General features: G+C 38.2%; 1 protein-coding gene across 1 annotated transcript in view; it reads left to right on the forward strand.

Moving 5' to 3' along the window:
* LOC122810565 (C-type mannose receptor 2-like) overlaps positions 1–25,968 on the forward strand; it is a 111,144-nt gene that overhangs the window by 7,950 nt on the left and 77,226 nt on the right. Inside the window, exon 2 of the mRNA XM_044082145.1 lies at positions 4,431–4,799. Within this exon, the coding sequence (XP_043938080.1) occupies positions 4,431–4,799 (369 nt within the window). The remainder of the gene's footprint in view (positions 1–4,430; positions 4,800–25,968) is intronic.

Below are 25,968 nucleotides of genomic sequence, written 5' to 3' on the forward strand. Positions count from 1 at the left end.
TAAGCTAAGCAGCTCAGATGAACATGCCTTTCTTCACTTTTATGAATGTAACCTTTGTCTTTGATTTATTCTACCATAGCACTTTAACTCATTAACTCTCACAATATCTTACAAGTAAGAACCAATAAGGAGAGCATCTCAATGTACAAACAGAAATGTAGTCTACTCCATTCAAGCTATTGCTAGATGGCTTAAAGCAAGACTACTACTTTGAAAATGCATTATGTCTTCTTATGAACAGTTTATGATGATGTCAGAATATTGCTGCTTTGGCCTGAGCAACTTAAGCAACAAAAACAAAAATGGGGCAATGCATGATGAGGGCCAGATGAAATGCTTTATTGGGACACATAGATGCTAACTGTTGGATGCCCCAATTTTAGTCAGAAGAAGATTGTTTCTAGTTTAGTTGTTAGATATTTTTTCTGAGCATTTTCTGTGTTTTGGGATGTTTTATTTTCAATTCAACTTCATTTCAACTACCCCACCATTAACTGAGAAATGTATGCATACTACTCAAACATGTATGCCCAGAAATTTCTAGACTTCATAAATAAAAACTCTCTAGATTAGCTAGTGTCTACCCCAACCAGGGAAAATAAAATCCTTAACTTGGCTCTTAACAATATGGGGCAGCTCTTCTCCCCAACAATAATATCTTCCTCCCTGATCAAATCAGACCACAAATCAGCTGCATTCACCATAAGACTGAAGCTACAAACATCTTCTAATACCCCAGTATTCAGAGATTATGCCAAGGTTAATCTACTAAATCTGAGTGACCTCATGGCTAAATTCAAAAGTCCCTTCGATCTCGACCATGCTGCTTATGCAGAATCCTTACTGCCAAATTTTATTGACATGTAAATACCTGCATAGACACATCAGTCCCCTCAGAATTAAATACAATGACACATTTAAAAATAAATCCTTGTGGTGGAACCTTAGTATAAATAGGCTGTGCAATAAAAGAAAAAAAATCATTCACACAAAAATAAATTTTTCTCACAAGATGCCAATAATACTCTTACTAAACAAAACATGCTTCTTTACAGCTCTTGCTTAACAATGAACTCCGGACCCTGATCAAATCAACTAAAGCAAGATATGAGGTAAAAATAATCATCTAGGTAAAAGATAACCACAAAATCTTCTTCACTTACATTAGAAATCTCAGAAACAATGCCTAGCCCTGCACAGAGCTAATAGTAAATGATATCACATACTCAGACCCTGAGGACATAGCCAATCTAATAATAGACAAATTTAGTTCAAACGTCACTCCCCCTCCCCTCTTATATTCCCCAGTCATGTACCTGCATCTACATCTCCTCAAATCTCCTAAGAGGAAGTTCTCAAGGCACTATTCAAGACCAGGAACACTACTCCTATGGGACAGATAATATACCAGGCTGCCTTCTGGTCAGCCTGAAGCATGATTTGTCAGATCCCTTACACAGTTTATTCAGTATCTGACTCCAAACAGCTTCATGCCAAATGAATGGAGGATAGTAACAGTCAACCCCATATACAAATGTGGGGCATCAATGGATCAGGTAATTATAGACCCATAAACCTGACCAGACTCATCTGTTAGGCTGTGGAAAAGATCATTATGGAATTAATAAATAAGTACAAAGGTAACCTATAAACTCCCAACTCATGCCAGTTCATATTCATCAAATGCAGATTCTGCCTGCTTAACCTGGTCAACTTCTTTGAGAAGATTACTGAAGCAATGAATGAGAGCAAATCAGTACACACTACATATCTAGATCTCACAAAAGTATTCCATACCATCCCACACTCAGCTATTGTAGATAAACTCTTGCAACTAAATGTAAATCCCGTGGTAACTCACTGGATAGCAAATTGGCACACAAATAGAACCGGGCAATTAAGGTGGGTTGCTCTACTCTCTCAAAAGACATGTCACTAGTGGTGTACCCCAGGATTCAGTCCTTCAGCCACCCCTCCTTGGCATTTAGTTCTTGGAGATCCAAACAAATACTAAGAGTTTATGGCCATGCAAGTTTACAGATGACTGTAAACTCAGTGCATGTACTCCGCATTGGACATCAAATTCCTCCAAGAGGGTCTGTCTCAGCCTGTCTCAAACAAATAGGGTGTGGCAGACAGTGGATTAAAGTGAAATGCCAAGAAAAATATAATTGTATCCTTGGGCAAGCATGACTTCCTTTGTAAGTATCATATTGGCAGCACACCCTTGAAAGTGGATCCTGTAGTCATGGAGCTGGGAAACTATGATGGCGATGGACAGTCCTTTGATCCTCTTCTATCCACTATTGTAAGGAAGTCCTTTTTCAGTGCACAACTTCTATCTAAAGGTATGGCAGCTAGTTCCAAGGATGTGATCATTGTACTGTACTCATTTTTCATCAGGCTGATCATTGAATATAATATCCCCTTGGTATGCACCTCTGCAAACACTTGTCACAACTGGAGTGACCACCATTATTCATTTATTGTCTTTTGTTTACCAGGAAAGTCCAACTGGGCAGAAGTCTCATTTTCAGCAGAAATCCGGGGAGAAAAACTCCACACAAAATGCATGTTTGCAATGAACAATAATAAAAATTAAACATTTTAAGCATTACTTTGCAAGTAGTAAGGAGATAAATAGTAAAGATAGCAGGCTACTAAGAGGTGACCTCTGCTTCACATATAGTGCCTCAACAGACCCTATCCTATCCTATCCTATCCTATCCTATCCTATCCTATCCTATCCTATCCTACCCTATCCTATCCTATCCTACCCTATCCTATCCTATCCTATCCTATTCTATCCTATCCTAGTCTATCAGACCCATTACACAAATGCTTTAACTAATTTATTCCAAGGTAATATTTTTATTATTCAGCAGTGGTTGGTTAATGTTTTGCTTATTCACTTAAGGGTTTATGCAAATGCCACAGTGGTGCAGCGGTAGCGTTGTTGCCTCACAGCAAGAGGTTCTCCCATTTGATTCTCGGCTTGAGTGCAGGGAGTGCCTTCTGTGTGGAGGCTGCATGTCCTCCCCATGGTTGGGTGGTGTTCGAAAGACATGCGTAAATGGGCATGCCTTCGTTGAAGTTTGTACATCCAGCTGGCACCTCGGCGTTCGTGAAAATCTACTGCCAATCATTAGCGGACTGGAGTTCCGCTGTGGCGTCCCCTAACCAGGAAAAGCCGAAAGACAAACAACAACTTAAGGGTTTATGCATTTTACTGGTAACATAACTATGGGCATCTATTCAGGGTTATGCTGCTTATGCTACTGGTGCAATTCAAAGGCCAGAGGTTGGCTTATTTAAAAGGTTAAGAGTAATTTGTTGCTTGGTTGGTTAATAAGCTTGTAAAGGAAGGTATTGCAGCCAATGAATTTGTGTGTGTGTGTGTGTGTGTGTGTGTGTGTGTGTGTGTGTGTGTGTGTGTGTGTGTGTGTGTGTGTGTGTGTGTGTGTGTGTGTGTGTGTGTGTGTGTGTGTGTGTGTGTGTGTGTGTGTGTGTATGGGCACGCATACGTGTGTGCATGTGCGCACGTGCGTGCATGTGAGTGTGCATGCCTGTGCATTTGAAAATATTTCTGGATATTTTCCAATAGTTATTGACAACTTTGCACTTAAGAAAATGGGTTCATTCTCATGTGGTTGAAATCATGGGAGCCATTTATTGTAACTCGTATCTGTACCCATACAGAGTAAAGTTCATTCGGATATGGTAGAACATGACTATTAATTAAAACAACAGTGTATATTTACCATACATTTTAATGCCAATTGCCCTTTGTATATCACCTGTTACCAGTAGTGGGATTCAATCTTCATATGACTGGTATAATTAGTGATTGCAGCAATGCAGACTTAAAGCCTGTAAACCCTGTCACACTATTCATGAATTCTCTGACAAGATATGAAATTGATATTGCTTAAAAATATTCCCTTCCCATAGTATAGTAATTCACTCTAAGAAATTTCTTGATTAAAGTCGTGTAATAAACGCAGCTCAAGAGCAAAACCATGCAGATAATAATATCTATCAATATATCTTAAGATATATAAGATATAAAGATATCTGTCAATAAAAGATTTGGTTTTTATTAAGAAGTCGTTACAGCAGTTTATCTTTTCGAGTTGGCTATATTGCCTACATTTGGTCTGAAGAGACATTTTGTATGCTGTTTATTATTATCTGCATGGTTTTGCTCTTGAGCTGCGTTTATTACATGACTTTATTTCTTTACCTTTTGCTCAAGAACGCATATTTTCCTGTGGTGCTAATTGTTATTTGGTAAATTTCTTGATTAGCTTTAGATGGTAACTGTCCCCTTATCTTAAACAGAATATTTATGCTTAATGACACTGATAGTAAGAAAGCTGCAATACTGTTGCTGACAGTACTAACTCATAATGCACTGGATTTACCCATAGATGTACTTTTGGCTTCAACCATTGCAAAACTACATTACATTGTCAATCAGCAGCTGAACTCATGGCCAGATGCTCAGAAGATATGCAGAGCAAATTACACAGAGTTGGTCAGTATTCAGAGTAAGGAAGACATGACCGCCATCTTGGAAAAGGTAGGAAACATCCCTTCCTTTTTCTGGATAGGACTGCACTGGAATGCAACAGCAGGGCAGTGGCACTGGTCTAACACAGACCATTTCATGTACTTTGGTTGGGATGACGGAGAAGCGCACTTTAAAAATGGTGGGGAAGGCTGTGCTTATATTACAGCTTCAGGCATATGGTATAATCACAACTGTTATGACTTCAAGGCTTTTTTCTGTTCAAAAGGTAATGTACTTTTTATTGATATTACTTCCATTTAAAACATATAGTTATCTTTAGTGTTATTAGCAGTCTTTTTGTCCAGAAAAATGATTCTAAGCTTGGAATGGTTAATAAGTGGAATCTGAGTAAATCATTAAGCTAAGGTAAAGAATTAATGCATATAGAATGTTTTAATATATCTCATGAAATAGTTTGTAATTTGCAGGTGGAGCTAGCAGAATGAAAGATCTCTGAAGATTTGATTGTAGCAGACAGTAACAGTTTGGATTCAAAAATGTTTTTATTAGGAAAGAAGCATCAAGTTCACATTAATGGTCTATGATGCTGCAGCATTATTATTATTATTATTATTATTATATTTTTATTATTACCAAATGCCCAGGTGCACACACATACACACACACACACACACACACACACACACACACACACACACACACACACACACACACACACACACACACACACACACACACACACACACACATGCACACGCACACACACGCGCACTCGCATGCACACGCACACACACGTACACATGCAGACATGTATCCCTTTGTCACACAAACTATTGCTCACACACACACACACACACACACACACACACACACACACACACACACACACACACACACACACACACACACACACACACACTTTCATCATTAAATATTTTTCTGCTTACTTTTTCCTTCTGAGTTTCCCAGTCATCTTCCCCCTTCCCAGCTGATCTTCAGACCATTATTCCCTCAGTGCAGTTGGCCATCTCTGCTCTGGGACAAGAGCCAACAAGAAGCAGCCATCCTCCCCAAATAACCAAGGAAGTGTCTTTGTCCTTACCTGTATCTCTTCTTCCATTGCACCACTGGGGGAGGAGTGTCTTTATCCCAAATCCCTAGGGTCTAGTTTCAACTTTCATTTCAGGGCCATCTGTGTTTCAAGATAGACCCAAATTGTCCCAAGGCTTGAACATTGTACAGTACCCTACCTCCCTAATGGCTGCATTATTCAACATATGGGTGCATTTTTCTATTAGACCTAAACCTGCTCCAAGGTATTTGATGTCAGCACTTGTGTCACCACTAGGAATATTCTGCCATCCCTAGCATATGTGTGCTCTCACCCAAACACACTCATCTAAGGCTACTATCACCAATGTGGTAGCATCAGGTCCACATTCCTGTTCTATGCTGCATCACTTATGCTGGAGATGCTCTGTTACCAACCAGAAACTCCATTTCCTCATCCCAGAATGGGTGTGTTCTTTGTAATTGCATAAACTGAAGATATGCAGTTAAAGAGAGGCTGAACTGGGTAGAGCTGGACTCAGAAATCAGTCTGAGAGCCCCATTTAGAATTTTTCTAATCACTTTTTCCACCTGTAGTAGTAACCTTTATATGCAGCTAGCAATAGAACATATATCACACATAATTTATGCTTATCTCAAACTGTTTGTCTTGTAGTGCTAACTAAAGCAGTTGAAGTGTGAGACTCCCTTCAACAAAAAATCTATCCAATCAGGCCCTCAGGTTAATTAGAAATTACCAAAGCAATTGCTCAGCCCAGTGGGATAGAGGTATGAAATGCTGATTCTGCCCCAGACTACCTGTGTTTGATTAGTGACATAGACACTGGAGGGATTGGGAGAGGTGGCTGGGAGTGAATGGCCAGTGCTAACTTGTCAGTCCTGTGTGGGGGAGGTGAAGTGATTGCTTGGCTCAATTTAATGGCCAACTGATTAGGGCTAGATGGTCAGTGTGGAGACTGGGGAATACAATAAATTCTTACAGCAATATAAATACCAGAAAACATGCATCTAAGTGCACTCACTTTCCTAGTGCATCTGTAGAAAAGTGAGAAGACTTCCAGATACATAGAATAATCCAGCTGGTGATGCTGCAAACCTGCTGTTTCCATGCAAAGCATCTATAGATGTGTACTGAAGTGACCAGATGTGAAGCATTACAATTTAATGTTATATCTTCTTCCTATGCTAGAAAATGCAATATTTCCTCTCACTTCCTCCATAAGAATGTGATAGACTTAGAGATACAGAACTCTGGAAGTTGTTTTGAGCATCAAAGAGTTTGCTTCATAAGAATAGAAACTTTTCTGACATATTGGAATACAACTGTCCTGGAGGCTGGCTTCAGATTTGCTGCTTTGATATGGGGTATGATAGCTAAAAACTCTTTCACCTGAAAGTTTTGAAATAAAGGGGCACGTGTATTTCCCACTCTGTTCTATTATCTTAAAAGTACAATGTCTTGGCAGGTTGGCCAGCATTCAATTGACACCAACATAATAGACCCATTCCTATTCACATCCCAATTATTTGCTCACTTCTGTCTCACAGAAAGGCCACACTGTACCTCATAGGCATCAGTTCTGCTTGCCATTGAGTTATTTTATCCAAGTGATTTTTTTTTATTTTTAAATTAGAGATCAGAATTCCTAAAGAGGAAAATAACAAGCAAACATTGTGCTGTCAGGCTTGTTTGCCCAAAGGAATGGATTTTACAGTCAATGTTCCAAAATCATCACATTGGACTTCCAGTTCCCTGCATATCTCAAAGTCAGCCAGTTTAAGACCACCCTTAATTAGGCTATTATAATGCAACATTCTAGGTCAACAGAGTCCTCACAAACCTTGGTGCAGTCAGCTTAGTCCTTATGGCCCTAGTTTGCTTTATAGCATATATTGCTTTACAGCATAAATAAAGATCATCAACTTTGCCTGCAAAACCTTTAACTTATTAGATGGATGATAGCAAGAATTGCTTAAACCACATACAAAATAAAATTACAATGCCATTTTAAATGAGAGCATCCCCTGAGAAGTTTCAAGAATTAAGTTGGACCATCTTTCAAGATGGCTTTGGTACTACTTTCCAACTAAGCTAAACAAATTATTAAGTGAGCTTTGTGAACAGAAATTCTTCAGTTAGGCCTCACTAGAGCCAGATTATGGTCAAATGGGCCCCTAGGTAGAGTAATGGACCAGCCCCCCTGAGCCATTCCAGTGTCCTATTATTTGGGTGTCTCCCCAATTACCAAAAACACTGTTCAAACCAATCAGTGTGCATACTATCTTCTTCTTTACTTTTATAATGATTACAGAGATTTAGATTTAATTAAAAAAACTTTTAATATTTTTTCAAATTTTATTGCACAAGCACTGATGGCCATTTGCTAAACAAGACAAACATTTTACATTGAAAACAAACTTAGCCTTAGCAGTGGTAACTTCTCTTCTCTTGAAACTTGAATTAATTGAAAATGAATTGAAAATCACATTCCTTGAAATTACATCCAGCTAGAGATGGATTAAGTACAGCTGTTTTTAAACCATTGACTCCTGGCAGCCATTTTTAGCACCATGCATAAATGAACATGTTCTTTGATTCGCCTTCCTGATCGTTTTACATTTTCTGTTTTGCTTTTTTAATTATATTTCTTGTTTAATACTACAACATTTGTTGGATTCTGCTTTAAATTTTTAGTTTTGAGCATTTTTCCAGTAAACAGTAAAACAAAATGCACCAACCAATAATGAAAACATGTTCCCATTTCAGAACATTTCAACTACAAAAAGGCACTCAAACTACTGTCACTATAATCCACCAATATCTGTACTCAACGATTATGATCACTTTATTGACCTTACACATCACATGTCTGACTATGATAATAATAGCCCCATTAAAGTATTTCAGTTTGCTTTACACAAATGCACACTACTCCTGCAAAGACAGACTAATGAGTTTTTAATATTATCAGCACAGCAGGGTCAGTCATTTCAATCCATAGATATCTCCCAAACCCAGGAATTATAGCTACATTATTGATTTTATCCTTCTCAGATGTCTGTGGTAAAAATAGTAACAATAATAATGAGCAAAGTCTCATATTTCAAACTTGTTTCACACAAATGCACACAGTAGCTAAAGTATTCCAACTTAATTCACAAGAAAGCAGCCCCCCCCACACACACACACACACACACGCACACAGATGCACACGCACATACACACAAAAAAAAAACATCCTGCAAAACCAGATTAAAGACTGTTTAAAAATGACCAAACAATAAGATCATAAGGTATTTTTATTCACAGAGAGCCCCCACCCTCATCAGCAGTTATAACTATATTGTTCACTATGTAGAGCCTATGCTGTTATGAAAAAATGTACTTTATTGATAGATTTGCATGAACTACATGTATTGTAATAAAGGTCATTAGCATCATACCATAAGAACCAGCCATGTGTAGCACAGTTTAAACAGAAGAGTGTTTATGACAGCATAAGAAATATAAACCTGGTAATATATGTTAAGTCAATATGCACAATCACTGCAGAAGTAAAAGTCATCTGAATAATTCCACATTAAGAAAACTATTACCTGTGCTGAGGTTGCTGCTGGCAAACAAACTTTGCATTTCATTACTTCATCTACAAATGCAGTGCCTGCTGCTCTTGATGAATAAATTGACATTTTGCATTAAAACATTATGTGCTGGTGATAATTGCCCTAACATTTCCTGAACTAGATCAGCTATGCAATAGGGAATGGCTGGCGAACAATGAGAACAAGTTGATAGTTACTAGGCAAGCAGTGCTGGAGACCATTAAGGGGCCTATCCCAAATTCCCAATTCCTCTAAAGTATTTTCTGACTAAGTAACTTGTTCAATGGCACATAGTAGGTAAATAAAGGTGGAAAGATTCAAACCTGCACTCTTGCTTCAGGAATAAGCTAATTAACAAGTTAGAGTTTTAGTCCTCTCTGCTAACTGCCAGGCTAACAGTTTTTTTAACTAAATGATGAAAACCTTTACAATATAGTTTAGTAAAGAAGACTGTACTACAGTAATATGTAATAATGGCTAATATAGAACCATGAAGGTCAGACAATTCTGATCACTCTAAATAATGCAGACTATATCTCCTAACAAATGTCAACCTCTTTGCAGTTGCTGGAGTCTATTACTAAAATGCAACATGTTTAGATTATATTACACTATCCAGGCCTATTGATGAATTATTAATCTATTCTTTAGTGCAATGTATAAAGCAAGACAATTACAGGCAGTATAAAGTCTGCAGCAGCTTTTGTTCAACAACCGACAAGTCATAAAAATCCAGAAATATTACTACATACTTTTTGGGGAGTGGGGCTTACATGCTTAGAGGACACCTACATCTAATTTCTGAATCCCTATGCATTTAGTGACATCCAGAATAACTATTCCTTCTGCCATCATTCAGTATAGGTCTGACCTGCTTGAATGGTTAACAATGCTGCATTATTGCAGCGTACACTGCCAGACCATGGGCAAGTGAGGTCTTTATACAGAGTAATAAGTCAGACCCCCACTAGCCATATCAATATCCCTTTACTTGTCTTCTATCTTTCCCCAGTTACCATTAAGCAATGTTCAAACCCATCAGTATGCATACTATTTTTTTTTCACTTTTACAATTATTAGAGATTTGGATTTTATTTAAAACTTTAAACTTCTCTTCCCTTGAAACTCAGATTTGGTGAACATGTATCTTGCAAACCATTAAACTACAAAAGACATGCTGGCATTCATACTCAGATACTATATTGTGATGTACTAATTAGCATTTATGCAAAGGGTGCAGACATTTAAAAAAATATGTAATGCATTTGCTAACAGCCTCCACTGGATACAAGTCTTCATTCACAAGAACAGCCTAGGAGTACTGTCAGGTGAAGTAACCTTGCAGAATCCCATAAAAGACAAATGAAGGCTGAAGGAATGAAACCATATACTACAGGAAGAAGCTTTCTAACAGCTCATACACTAAGTGCTCAACAAACTTGTAGCCCAAACAGTGCCTATCACATCAGTGCATCTTCAAAAATCAAGCTAAATTAAACATGTATTTATGGTTAAAATATTAATATTAAACTCATAGACCTTCAAGCTATGCTATTTATTCACAGCTAAATAATAAACAAAATGTTATCATTAAGGAAACCAAGGACCACATGTAAAGAACATTGATCATATGATGATGCTCTTGTTTACTACAATTAATTTCCTTCCTTTACACCATAACCACTCTGGTTCATAGTTAGCTACTGAGATTGCAGTCCAGTGGGCCACTGAGGAGCCTAGAACAAATTTTCAGTTGCCCCAAAGCATTGCTTGGTTAAGTGACGTGCTCAAGGACAGAACATACATGTGAGGCAAAATCAGAGATGTTCTGTAAACCTGGAGACAGATAAGAGCAGACTACTCTAAATAAATTAAAAAGTTAACAGAGGGACATGTTTTACATCAATATGCATTTTCTGAACCACAAAGCTATAAAACTCTAATAGCTGACATTGACTGACTATAATCCAGAGGAATTTATGAAAAAAAAAGTTAATGGGGTCTGGTAGATGGATTAAGGTGTTTACCTTTTATATCTAAGATACAGGGTTTGGATCTAAGCAAGCCACTTAACTAAATGGGGCATTACACGCGCACACACACACACACACACACACACACACACACACACACACACACACACACACACACACACCTTGTTTCTCTGGTTAATTGCTCCTTTTGGTGCAAAAATAACTTCCATCAGTTAATGTAAAAAATGCAGCATGGCTAATTCATCAATGATGCAGAAAAAATGGCTTGGCTAATTCTTTTCATTCAATGGGCAAAAAAAATCTCATGCTCTGGCTTATTGTAAAACAGAAACTTCCTCTTCCATCTCAACACTCCGCTAAAATCACACATTAATTCTCTCATTGCCGTACAAGCCAGCTCCAGCCTTTTTCACTGTCTGCTGCTGCGAGCCAATGACACTGAGCTGGCAGGGCATGCAGAGCAGGAAATAAGAGTGACAGACACCAAGAGCAGGAAAGATCAAGATGGCATTGTAGTTTTACATTAATGTTAAACTTTTTTTAATTTAAATTTAATGTAAGTCCAGGATCCACATCCTGCACTAGGCCCTAGGAAGCTGCCTAGGTTGCCTTGTGCTGGATCTGTCCAAGGGCCATACAGTCTGATTTATTTACTTTTTACCTGAATGTTTCACATTGAAAGACTAACCCATTGTTAGCCAATATTATCTAGTCCAATCCCACTTATGCATACCATTATCCCATTATCCCACTATTCAATAGTCACTCCCCCCCCCTTTTTTTGTTTAGGAATAAAAGGGAAGTGCATATTTAATATGCACTTTTCCTTTTATTTCTAAAATCCCCCAATCCACAATCTACTCATCATATCTTTCTCTGTTCCTCACTCTTTCATAGCTACAATAATGATACACATTTACATTTCCTACTCATACAGTTCCTCTCCTACTGCTGACATTCTAGAATTTCCTGTTCCTTATTTTAGAGCCGATGCCTATCATTCCAGTCCTTAATTTATCATTAGCACCATTCCACTATTAATACTTATGTACTCATATACACTACCTTTCACCTGTCTTAAGAAATTGTCTTGCTTTAACTAAAGAAACTCACAATACCTGACCTGGAAACTTATATTATATTACATTAACTTGATGGCAAAAGGAGACTGTTATTCTGCGTTTTAAACCAGAGTGTTACAGCTAGCCCAAAGTAGTGGTCACCAGCCCTCTTTTCTGCATCTTAGACTTTCAAGAATCCAATGCTGCCTTAAAAGTCTCATGTCTTTTAACTTTCACCACTTTTTCTAGTAAACAATTCCATTTGCCAACAACTATAACTTCGAAAAATTTATTTTCATAACAAAAATAAACTGTTTCCTTTACATGCTGATGATGACCCCTTCTTTTCTGCCCTATTCTTCTTCATCACTGTGCTCCCATTAAATTTTCTTTTTATATTTTGTATATGCATATCATAGCGGTAGCATTGTTGCCTCACAGCAAGGGGTTCTCCCGTTCAATTCTCGGCTGGAGTGCGGGGAGTGCCTTCTGTGTGGAGTCTGCATGTCCTCCCCGCGGTTGGGTGGGCATTCGAAAGACATGCGTAAATGGGTGTGCCTTCATTGAAGGTTGAACATCGTGCTGGCACCTCGGCATTTATGAAAATCTACTGCCAATCATTAGCGGACCAGAGTTCTGCTGTGGCAACCCCTAACCGGGAAAAGCCAAAAGACAACAACAACATATACACATATCATATCCACCACTTTCTTCTTGCTCCCAGTGAAAAAAACGATTGCTTACCTTTAGCTTTTTTCTCACAAATCATACTCTTATTCACATCACCATTCTTGTCACCTTTCTCTGAACTCTGTCCAGCACTGGGACTCTATTTACCCGTAAGGCCTCCACAAATATACAAAGTACTCCAGTTATGCACCTTCCCGATAAAGGGACATTACTGTGTTCCTACCTCTGCATTTTACAGCCATGGATATGTACCCTAGCATTTGTTGCCTTTGGTGATATTCTTCACAGTGTGGCTGATGATTCAGGTTTTTGTTATAATAAATAGATCTTTTTCCTGTTCCATATTTTAGCTTGATTCTTCCACCTGCATAATTTACCCTTTGTTGTTTAAGCCCAAATATAGCAGCATACACTTTGCCAGGTTGAAGTGAAATTGATGCCTATTAAAAAGCATGTCTCCAGTCATCTTAAGTCCCCTTTCAGGCTTGCTACCCCAGACTCTGGTAAGATTTATAAAAATACTGATGTACCTTTTCATACCCTTCATGAGAAAAAAGACAAGAATATTGAATAAGGCTGACTCCAGGACTAACACCTGTGAGAGATCACTCATCATCTTCTTACCCTCTAACAGTCCCTCTATCAATAGTACCCTTGTTTCTCTATTATAATAACCATGTTTCAAACCCAGCCAAACCAATTACTACCTATCTCTACATCTGTCTGCTTTCCATGGAGCATTTGATGAGGGATCAAGTATTATGTTTTACCTAAATCTAGATGGATCACATACAAATGGTTTTCTCAATCAACTTCCATGATGACTAAATCATAGAACAACATTAGCTTAATCTAACATGATCTACATTCTATGAATCCATGCTGAAATACAGTGAGTGTGTCCATTTATCCCCGGGAAGATTTCAAGCCTTGACTTCACACACTAAAATCACACACTAATTCTCTCATTGCCGTACAAGCCAGCTCCAGCCTTTTTCACTGTCTTCTGCTGCGAGCCAATGACACTGAGCTGGCAGGGCATGCAGAGCAGGAAATAAGAGTGACAGACACCAAGAGCAGGAAAGATCAGGATGGTATTGTAGTTTTACATTAATGTTAAACTTTTTTTTTAATTTAAATTTAATGTAAGTCCAGGATCCACATCCTGCACTAGGCCCTAGGAAGCTGCCTAGGTTGCCTTGTGCTGGATCTGTCCAAGGGCCATACAGTCTGATTTATTTACTTTTTACCTGAATGCTTCACATTGAAAGACTAACCCATTGTTAGCCAATATTATCTAGTCCAATCCCACTTATGCATACCATTATCCCATTATCCCACTATTCAATAGTCACCCCCCCCCTTTTTTTGTTTAGGAATAAAAGGGAAGTGCATATTTAATATGCACTTTTCCTTTTATTTCTAAAATCCCCCAATCCACAATCTACTCATCATATCTTTCTCTGTTCCTCACTCTTTCATAGCTACAATAATGATACACATTTACATTTCCTACTCATACAGTTCCTCTCCTACTGCTGACATTCTAGAATTTCCTGTTCCTTATTTTAGAGCCGATGCCTATCATTCCAGTCCTTAATTTATCATTAGCACCATTCCACTATTAATACTTATGTACTCATATACACTACCTTTCACCTGTCTTAAGAAATTGTCTTGCTTTAACTAAAGAAACTCACAATACCTGACCTGGAAACTTATATTATATTACATTAACTTGATGGCAAAAGGAGACTGTTATTCTCATGCTTTTAAACCAGAGTGTTACAGCTAGCCCAAAGTAGTGGTCACCAGCCCTCTTTTCTGCATCTTAGACTTTCAAGAATCCAATGCTGCCTTAAAAGTCTCATGTCTTTTAACTTTCACCACTTTTTCTAGTAAACAATTCCATTTGCCAACAACTATAACTTCGAAAAATTTATTTTCATAACAAAAATAAACTGTTTCCTTTACACGCTGATGATGACCCCTTCTTTTCTGCCCTATTCTTCTTCATCACTGTGCTCCCATTAAATTTTCTTTTGATATTTTGTATATGCATATCATAGCGGTAGCATTGTTGCCTCACAGCAAGGGGTTCTCCCGTTCAATTCTCGGCTGGAGTGCGGGGAGTGCCTTCTGTGTGGAGTCTGCATGTCCTCCCCGCGGTTGGGTGGGCATTCGAAAGACATGCGTAAATGGGTGTGCCTTCGTTGAAGGTTGAACATCATGCTGGCACCTCGGCATTTATGAAAATCTACTGCCAATCATTAGCGGACCAGAGTTCTGCTGTGGCAACCCCTAACCGAGAAAAGCCAAAAGACAACAACAACATATACACATATCATATCCACCACTTTCTTCTTGCTCCCAGTGAAAAAAAAGATTGCTTACCTTTAGCTTTTTTCTCACAAATCATACTCTTATTCACATCACCATTCTTGTCACCTTTCTCTGAACTCTGTCCAGCACTGGGACTCTATTTACCCGTAAGGCCTCCACAAATATACAAAGTACTCCAGTTATGCACCTTCCTGATAAAGGGACATTACTGTGTTCCTACCTCTGCATTTTACAGCCATGGATATGTACCCTAGCATTTGTTGCCTTTGGTGATATTCTTCACAGTGTGGCTGATGATTCAGGTTTTTGTTATAATAAATAGATCTTTTTCCTGTTCCATATTTTAGCTTGATTCTTCCACCTGCATAATTTACCCTTTGTTGTTTAAGCCCAAATATAGCAGCATACACTTTGCCAGGTTGAAGTGAAATTGATGCCTATTAAAAAGCATGTCTCCAGTCATCTTAAGTCCCCTTTCAGGCTTGCTACCCAAGACTCTGGTAAGATTTATAAAAATACTGATGTACCTTTTCATACCCTTCATGAGAAAAAAGACAAGAATATTGAATAAGGCTGACTCCAGGACTAACACCTGTGAGAGATCACTCATCATCTTCTTACCCTCTAACAGTCCCTCTATCAATAGTACCCTTGTTTCTCTATTATAATAACCATGTTTCAAACCCAGCCAAACCAATTACTACCTATCTCTACATCTGTCTGCTTTCCATGGAGCCTTTGATGAGGGATCAAGTATTATGTTTTACCTAAATCTAGATAGATCACATACAAGTGGTTTTCTCAATCAACTTCCATGATGACTAAATCATAGAACAACATTAGCTTAATCTAACATGATCTACATTCTATGAATCCATGCTGAAATACAGTGAGTGTGTCCATTTATCCCCGGGAAGATTTCAAGCCTTGACTTCAGGACATACCTCTCAACCTCTTAGAGCAAAAAATCTGGACAAAGCCTAAAATGATGGGGGACAAATATTGACAGATTTTAAATATTGCTCTTACAAACTTAGAAAGTTGATAGAATAATAGGTTTTGCATTAGTATGAATTTTCCAAAGGATGTGAAGTATTGAACTCAAATATTTGTCATTATTTCATGACTCCAATCCTCGGCTATTTGTCTGAAAGGGACAGATATTAGGGTGAACACAATGAAAATATGAAGCAGAAATCTTGACATTCTGCAAAAATCTGTACAGTTGAGAGGTATGCTTCAGGAAAGTCAGACTTGCTGGCTTATAGATTCCTAGGTGGTTATTATTTTGTAGACTGGTACCACAGCTCCTTTTCTCCAGTCCCTCAGGACCAAATCTTCCTAAAAGACTTGCTGATTTACTGAATAATTCTTTTAGTGGTTTTGCCAAAATTCTGGAAACCCTTTTCAGGACTATCAGTGGGATTTGTTTATTTTCTGATCTTTTCCTTCATGCGCAATTATTTTACTACCACATTAGTTGTTATCAGCTCACCTGTGCATCCTACTCTGACCATGTCTAGCCCACCAAGATCAGAACCTCTCTTTGTCTTTTATTAATAATGATGCAAAATATTATTTTAGAACTTTAACTCATTCATTGAAATCCTTATAGTTTGTCATTTGCATGCTAGTTCACCAGTATACAACCTTGCCTTTTTTGTATATCAGAAGATGACATCTTTCCTTGTCTTCAGTCTGCTGCTAAATTTTTCATTTTCTCTTCTGGCTTTTCTGATGCACTTTGCTGCCCTATTTTAGCAGTGCTTCTGGATACATACCCTGGACGAATTGTACTGCTAGCTCCTATTTTGAAAAAAAAAATGACCCAGAATATTTCCTCTCCTTACTACTTATGTTTTCTATTATTTTGATCCTGCCCTTACATAGGTTACACCTTCTCCATTTCTTTATTTTATCTGTCCATCTTACAAACCTTCTGTCATTAATACCAATAATCTGTTACTGCCATAGTACAACTCCATGTTTTCAAATCAAAGCTACTATATAAAGCTGTATTTTGCCTGGAGCTTTGGTATTGTTTTTCATTATTATTGTTTTCATTTGTTAATATACCTGTTTTACCTCTTACTTTATCCTTACTGATGCTGTGCATGATTTTTTATGTTCATCAGTGATCTTGTTATACTGTCTGACATACCAGGCCTATTGCAAGGTTCAGGAAACTGCTTTAAAGATATTGTACATTTTCATCTCTCTTATTTACTACTAGTAACATATTTGGCTTGCAAAACTTGTGTAATCTTTGACATTTTTTACTGCAAATGTAAAAAGAGATGAAATGAAGGGAAATGAACAAATCTACTGTTTGAAATGTGAAATACATCTTGTATCTCTTGTACTTGCGGATCATAAAATGCACCTACAGTCTACTTCAAAGAAGTAGCTGACTAGAGCTATGAAAAGAGAGTAGATCTTCAAATGCAAACAGTACTGTATTTTTACTGGATGTCTATAATTTCTGGGCTCGTGTAATTATGCTTCTGCCTTTTAAAGGCAGAAAAACTGATTTAATTACTTTTGTTGTGAGAAAACAAACTATTAAAACAAGCTAATATAATGTTTTCTGCAAAAATAACTGATGTACTAGTGTCTGAGGAACAGGATGGAGGAGCTGAAATGTGTAAATATTTGAGACTGATCTTTGTTCAGTCTTAGCCTTGTCTTTGCTTGGTAGATATTGAGGTGACCATTTAGCTGTAACTTTGCTATCTGGAGTTTCTGACTGTTATATCCTATGAATGTATAACTGCAAGGGTTCTGTGTTATGTTAGAAGGGATGTATGCAGCTAACCAATGTATTTTTTTAAATATTCCTGAATATGTAATTTTGTTACTTCATGCGTACTTTACTATTCCTCCACATATTTAATCTGTAACTGCACTGTTTGCTTTATTGTTTAAGTAAAAATGTATTTATTCACTTTTAAGCTCTTGTGGCTGGTCTTTTTGTTATTTATGTATTAATGCTACTTATTATTTGAGAGGTGGGTTATCATTTATCACTGTAGTTTAACAAGCTGTTTCTCTTATTTACAGTTAGCTAGATTTTTGGGCATACTACCAGTGACAATATTAATGTGTATGATTCCGTATTTGGCTTAATTAGCAACAGCAGGTAGTTGTAGGTCCCTAGCCAATCTAGGGTATTAGACATACTGCTGTGCCAGGACAAAAGCAATGGGGAACTGGAGAATTCTGCCAGTCTTCCCTGACAATTGTGTGTGTGTGTGTGTGTGTGTGTGTGTGTGTGTGTGTGTGTGTGTGTGTGTGTGTGTGTGTGTGTGTGTGTGTGTGTAAATAATAATGTGTGTAAATTACAATTACAGAGTAAGAGACATTGGAAAACACTGGGGTTCACAGACCATGGGTGAGAAAGTCTCATACACAAGACAGCAGTACATATTCTCTTTTACCTTTTGGAGCCAGTTTGCATTTTTCCTGTGTGCACTATCTTTTATTTTAACCCAGTAAGTACCAATGACATGACTCAAGATACCATTTGGTAGTGCCAGATAGGTCCATGTCTTTACATTGGTTGCAGTGGTGCTATCAGTTTGTGACATTTAGGTGGCATTGGTGGGATTCAAATCCTATCAATTTACCTGGATGTCACACTGTCCACAATTGTAAAGTTTATATCACTGTTCACCATGAAGCTTTAAAGAGAGAGGCTAGAATTTCCCTGTGGCTTTTCTGGCACACCCCCTTACCCTCACTTTTGACTTATTTAAATGCTTGATTACTAAATATTTAAACATGTTACATGGCGTCCTAGTTAATGAAGAGTTGTAAAATTGATTGTAAAACTAAGATTCAAGGTGAAAGACTACAAGAGAAAGTGATGTGGTGGGTGTACCAAGAGTCAGGCTTTCTCTGACACAGTGTGTAAGGGATGTAGATATACAATGTTATTGGAGACAAAGCTCTCACAAAAAGCCACTGCAAACAGCAAACAAGTTGTCAGTAACACACACAACACCATACTATACCTATCACACACAATACAGACCTACATACACTGAGGATCTTATGGTAACCTACCTAACCACAAAGGTCTTTTAAATGTAAACTAAGAAATAGGTACTCTCAGCCATACCACAAACACTCAACTGAGGCATCACCCACCATGAAACATGCATCTAAGACTCACAGTATCTCAACTCAAAAGTCCATAAGACAAATCTCCACACAATCCAGTGCCCTATTCCTAGTTAACTCCATAGTGAGGCAAACTGATGCACCACTCATCAGATTGAGTTAGGAGAAGGTCATAGTTAGTTGTCTACTGGGTACTAGAATTCACCATATCACCATATCATTTTATTTGTTTTTGTTTACTAGGAAAGTCTGACTGGGTAATACCCATTTTCAGCAGAGGCTCAAGGAGAAAAGCTCTATTTGTTTACAAAACAGAGAGTAGTTACATTTCTATTTACATTTATACATATACAATAGTTACACTTATACATTCTAAGATTTTACAGAGGTAGAAGTTACTAAAGAGAAAGTCAGCATGCAACTTAGTGGATTGTATAGGCAGCAGTTATGTATAAACATTGTTTTGTCATTTCAGTGAGAGGTTGCGAGTATTCTGTTTAAGGAGAGTATTTGGAGAGTATTGTATTGTGAGCACAAAGTCTTAACCTGGTGATGAGCATGTGTAGGACCAGGATTGGTTAAGATGTTGCTTAAGCAGTGGTTTAAAACTATTGAGTTTGTCCGAGAGTTTTATTTGTGTTGAGATACCATTCCAGAGTTTAGAAACTTAATGGGAGTACAGAGAGTCTCCTGCAACATTATATTACTTATTTGTGAGTAGTAAGAATTTATTACTAGAGCAGAGGTCCCTTGCTGGATAATAGGGCAGTAATAAGTTTTGTAGTTCACGGCATTTTTCTGAATGATGAATGAGTTGGTGTGTTGTAGTTAGTTGTGAATATGTTAGGTAGTTGTGCAGTTCAAGCCATCATGCATTCACTCAGATCCTTGTACTACATTTACTTATATGACACAGTCATAGTACGTGGGAGTAAATAATGTGAGACATGATTCCCTGGACTATATGCGGAAAGACATTATGAAGCTCTCAGAATAGATGACTGAAGCATTATGGAGCTCTCAGTATAGATGACTGAGGCAGGTATGATCCTAGCCTTGATCTTACCACTCAGAATGATGCTCCAATATGAACAAAAGAGTCCTGACTTCAACAATTATCTTAGTTTCTGGTGTCATTCAAGAGAGCTCCAATACATATCAGCCTAGGAGGAGATGGCAGACAGTCTTAGCTGCTTTTCCAGGGATGGTCTTTTACTTATCTGTTCAAGGCTTTCTTATATTAACTGAAAACTAAAACTTTGCCCATCCATATAGTACCTTTGTTAGGCAATGTCAGTATTCAAAAGCTTTGAACTTAACAAAATAGAATCCAGATAACATAAAGATACTGCTGAACACTAGCAGCCTCAGCAAAAAAATACTCCCTACATGTACTAGGTACTTGGGAATGCATTGATGCATTGTCTCAAGGATGTGATTCAAGACTTTTGGGAGCACCCCATCAGTGGAGGCTTTCCACATCTACTAACGGAAAACAATATGATACCATTACTGGTGACAGTACAGCTTCCATTTATTCTTGGATTTGTGTAATTGGCAATAGCATGCTGAAGTGAATTATGCATTAGAGGAACTACATGTGATGATCATAGGCAATCTCATTTATTACAAATCTGTATACTGCCATTGATAGATGGAAGGTAAGTAAAGTGTATTACAGGGGTAACTAGTGTGGAGTCCTGGGCAACATTGTATAAAAAAAGAGTACTGTGCTATCTTTAAAGATGAAAAATGGACCTGCCTCATGTACACAGACAACCCTCTCTTCTTACCTCCCAGCACTCAGACTTGTGAGAGATGCACTTATATCACCAAATTGGAAGGTATGCACTCTCCAGCCAAGACTGAACTAGCTGGTCAAGAGGAGAAGGTCAACACCTGCACCACACCACATGGAACACATAGCGCTCCAGAATACCCACTATCACAGCTCTACATAAAAACACAAATCACACCCCCCCCCCTTCGTGGAGGTTCTCAATAGAAATTTACCCAAACAGCAGAGACCTCCAAGACAGAAACTCACTCAACCACCACTATGGAGGTGAGCTATGTGTCCTGCGCAGGACACATAGCTCACCTCCACAGTGTACCCCTCAACCTAAGCCTCTAAGGTGAAACACCTTGCCCAATGCACTAATCATAGGTGACTCAATAGTGAGGCACACAAATGTCCCACTCACTAGGATGAATAAGGAAAAGGTAACAGTCGTCTATCTATCAGGTGCCAGAATCCAACACATAACACATGTACTCAGATCACTCCACAACAAGTACAAGAATGACTCTGTCATTGTCCATGTGGGTGTGAATGACCTGAGACTCACCTCCCTGGACTACATGAAAAGAGACATGGTGGAGCTCTCGGATTATGTGGCCCAGGCAGATATGACACTAGCCCTGAGCAGTATCCTACCATCACCCAGAATGATACCACAGTACAAACAAAAAATGATTGACTTCAACAATTGGCTAAGTTTCTGGTGTCATTCTAAGGGGATCTAGTATCTGTCTGCTTGAGATGACATGACTGAGAGACCTTGATGCTTTGCCAGAGATGGCTTGCATCTGTCACCCCTGGGTGTCCAGGTACTGGCTAAGGCTCTTGCCACCCCTATAGTGCCTTTTTAGGTGGTATTCCAAAGATCAGATTACCACCATAACAGCTATAAATAAATAAATACAATCTGAGGGTCATGCTGCTCAATGCTAGAAGTTTAAATCTCAAGATGCACTCGCTCAAAGCACTCCTCGGTCCTGGGTCCTCTCCTGTTTGGCATCTACTTCTCAGAAGTCCAGGCCAACACAAAGGGACTCTGGCTAACTAAATTCGCAGATGACTGCAAGTTGGGAGCCATTATTAACTCCCCAAGTGATGCAGACATCCTACAGAAAGGCCACACTGAGACCAATGACCAGTGTTGAAACTGTGGCCTTAAGCTTAATGCGTCATAATCCCCTTTGGTAAAAACTCAGTTCCCACTAATTGCCACATTGATAGGAGCCCAATGAACACTGAAGACATTATAAGAGATCTGGGGATGCAGGTTGACAGCAACCTCTCCTTCGGCCACCACATTGCCACTGTGGTCAGAAAGTCCTTCGATGTGGCACATCTCATTATCAAGGGTTTTGCATCCAGGAAGAAAGAGGTCATTGTCTCTCTCTACTCTTCCCTCATTAGACCAGTCATTAATTATAATGCCCCATTTGGCAGGTACCTCACTAGACACCTGCAACAGCTCAAGAGGCCATAGAAGTACCTCATGAAGAGGATCCTAGGCATTAAACACATGTCCTACATGGACAGTCTCAAAAGACTCCAGCTATTCTCTGTCTCATATCACCTACTTAGAGGCTATTTCTGCTTGACTAACAAAGCCATGTCTGACCCAGCTCTGTTAGAAATGCTACATCTAAAGAAATCCCAGTCCTTCCACACCACATGCTCCAGAGACCTCAACCTCATTACCACAATCAACAGAACATGTTGCAGGGACAGGTTCCTTACCCAGAGATTGCCTATGTTCTGGACTAGACTTCCCATATATGTCAAGCAGAGCACTTCACTGGCCCTCTTCAAGAGAAATCTTGATGAGTGGATGGGTAATAGAAAGTTCATCCCAGGGATCACTCCAGTGGCTCTACTTGATAGAGGCACTGGGAATTACCGCCGGGTGGCATGATGCCAGGGCAGCTTGTAAAAGCTCCAGGGCCATTAGCCTAGTATACACCTATGAACCTATGAACCTAAGAAAAGGTCCCTATCTTTGCTTATATTACAGCCTCACATTTCATCACTGAAAAGTGCTATTGGAGTACTTAGACAGATGATAAGGACATGGGACAAAGACATGTAGAGGAATTCTTCAGTTTTGCACAATGGCACAGACAGTGTAGCCCTGGGGGGGAGGGGTTGTTACTGACCACAGAGGCTGCACAATCTTTTCATTTATGCGACCAAGCTCATGATCAAGAACACTAATGATAAAGAATAAATATAATTACAGTGTGGGAACCTAATTAATATATATATATATATATATATATATATATATATATATATATATATATATATATATATATATATATATATATATATATATATACGGGTCTCCTTCACATGATCGACTTTTCAGAAAGTCGACTTTCATATGGCCGAGACCATATGATTGACTTTCGAAAAGCCGACCATAGAAAACCGCTATCGCCGTATAGTGGGGAACAGAAAAATTTCCTTCTTCCGCACTGTAGTGCGATCTCGGAGTTGGTATATTTAAGTTACGGGGGGGTGCAGGGGGGCGTAGGCCCCCTGCTAACAGTTTAAGGTAAGTGTTTGTTGTGTTTTATGTGTTTAGTTTACATGGTTGGCTTTTCAAAAGTCGATCATATGGTCTCGGCCATTTGAAAGTCAACTTTCTGAACTGTCAACCATGTAAAGTAGACCCATATATATATATATATATATATAGATAGATAGATAGATATATATAGATATATACAGATATATATATAGATATATATATATATATAGATATATACAGATATATATATATATATATATATATATATATATATATATATATATATATATATATATATATATATATATATATATACAGATATATATATATATATATATATATATATATATATATATATATATATATACACACACACACACACACACACACACACACACACACACACACAGTGGATATAAAACATTTACACACCCCTGCTAAAATGCCAGGTTTTTGTGATATAAAAAAATGACACCACAATAAATCATTTCAAAACTTTTCCCACCTTTAATGTGACCTATAACCTGTACAATTCAATTGAAAAACAAACAACTCTGTTAGGGGAAAAATATAAAAAATAAAAAATTTACAATACCCTGGTTGCATAAGTGTGCACACCCTTAAACTAATACTTTGTTGAAGCACCTTTTGATTTAATTACAGCATTCAGTCTTCTTGGGTAGGAGCCTATTAGCATGGTACATCTTGACTTGGCAATATTTGCCCACCCTTACTTGCAAAAGCACTCCAAATCTGTCAGATTGCGAGGACATCTCTTGTGCCAAGTTCTCTTCAGGTCACCCCACAGATTTTCTATTGGATTTAGGTCTGGGCTCTGGCTGGGTGATTCCAAAACTTTAATTTTCTTCTGGTGAAGCCATTCTTTTGTTGATTTGGATGTATGCGTGGGGTCATTGTCGTCTTGAAAGGTGAAATTCCATCTTTAGCTTTCTAGCAGACGCCTAAAGGTTTTGGGCCAAAAATGACTGGTACTTGGAACTGTTCATAATTCCCTCCACCTTGATGAAAGTCCCAGTTCCAACTAAAGAAAAGCAACCCCAAAGCATGATTCTGCCACTGCCATGCTTCACCATGAGGATGGTGTCTTTTTGGTGATGCAAAGTGTTGTTTTTGCTCCAAACGTACCTTTTGGAATTATGGCCAAAACGTTCAACCTTGGTCTCATCAGACCATAACACATTTTCCCACATGGTTTTGGCAGACTTGATGTATTGTTTTGCAAATTTTAACCAGGTCTGGATGTTTTTCTGTGTAAGAAAAGGCTTCCGTCTTGCAACCCTACCCCATAGTCCAGACATATGGAGAAAACAGGAGATTGTTGTCACATGAAGTACGCAACCAGTACTTGCTAGAAATTCCTGCAGCTCCTTCAGTGTTGCTGTAAGTCTCTTGGCAGCCTCCTTGACCAGTTTTCATTTTGTCTTTTCATCAATTTTGGAGTGGTCAGGTTCTTTACAATGTCACTGTTGTCCCATATTTTCTCCACTTTTTGATGACTGTCTTCACTGTGTTCCGTGGTATATCCAATACTGTGGAAAATTTTTTGTACCCTTCTCCTGACTGATACCTTTCAACAATGAGATCTCTTTGATTCTTTATAAGCTCTCTGTGAACCATGGTTTTTGCTGTAGCAGGGAACTGAGTAAATGTCAGGAAAAGCCTACTAGGACAGATGAACTTTATTTGGGGTTAATCAGTCTCTTTAATTGATGGCAGGTGTGTACCTAAGAAGACCGAATGCTGTAATTAAATCAAAAGGTACTTCAACAAAGTATTAGTTTAAAGGTGTGCACACACAACAAATTATTAGTTTAAGGGTGTGCATGCTTATGCAACCAGCGTATTGTACGTTTTTTATTTTTTATATTTTATATTTTTTCCCCTAACAGAGGAGTTGTATGTTTTTCAATTGAGTTGTACAGGTTATAGGTCACATTAAAGGTGGGAAAAGTTTTGAAATGATTTATTGTGGTCTCATGTTTTATATCACAAAAACCTGGCATTTTAACAGGGGTGTGTAAACTTTTTATATCCACTGTGTATGTATATATATATATATATATATATATATATATATATATATATATATATATATATACTTATTTTATCTATACATCTCTCTGCAGATATGCATATGGCTTTGGTTCTACATCTCAGTTATAATGTGGCCACATACCATATGGTCACTGATGTGCAGTCCTGAG

This window comes from Protopterus annectens, chromosome 9.part0 (assembly GCF_019279795.1).
Source record: "Protopterus annectens isolate FY-2018-M chromosome 9.part0, PAN1.0, whole genome shotgun sequence".
NCBI lineage: Eukaryota > Metazoa > Chordata > Ceratodontiformes > Protopteridae > Protopterus > Protopterus annectens.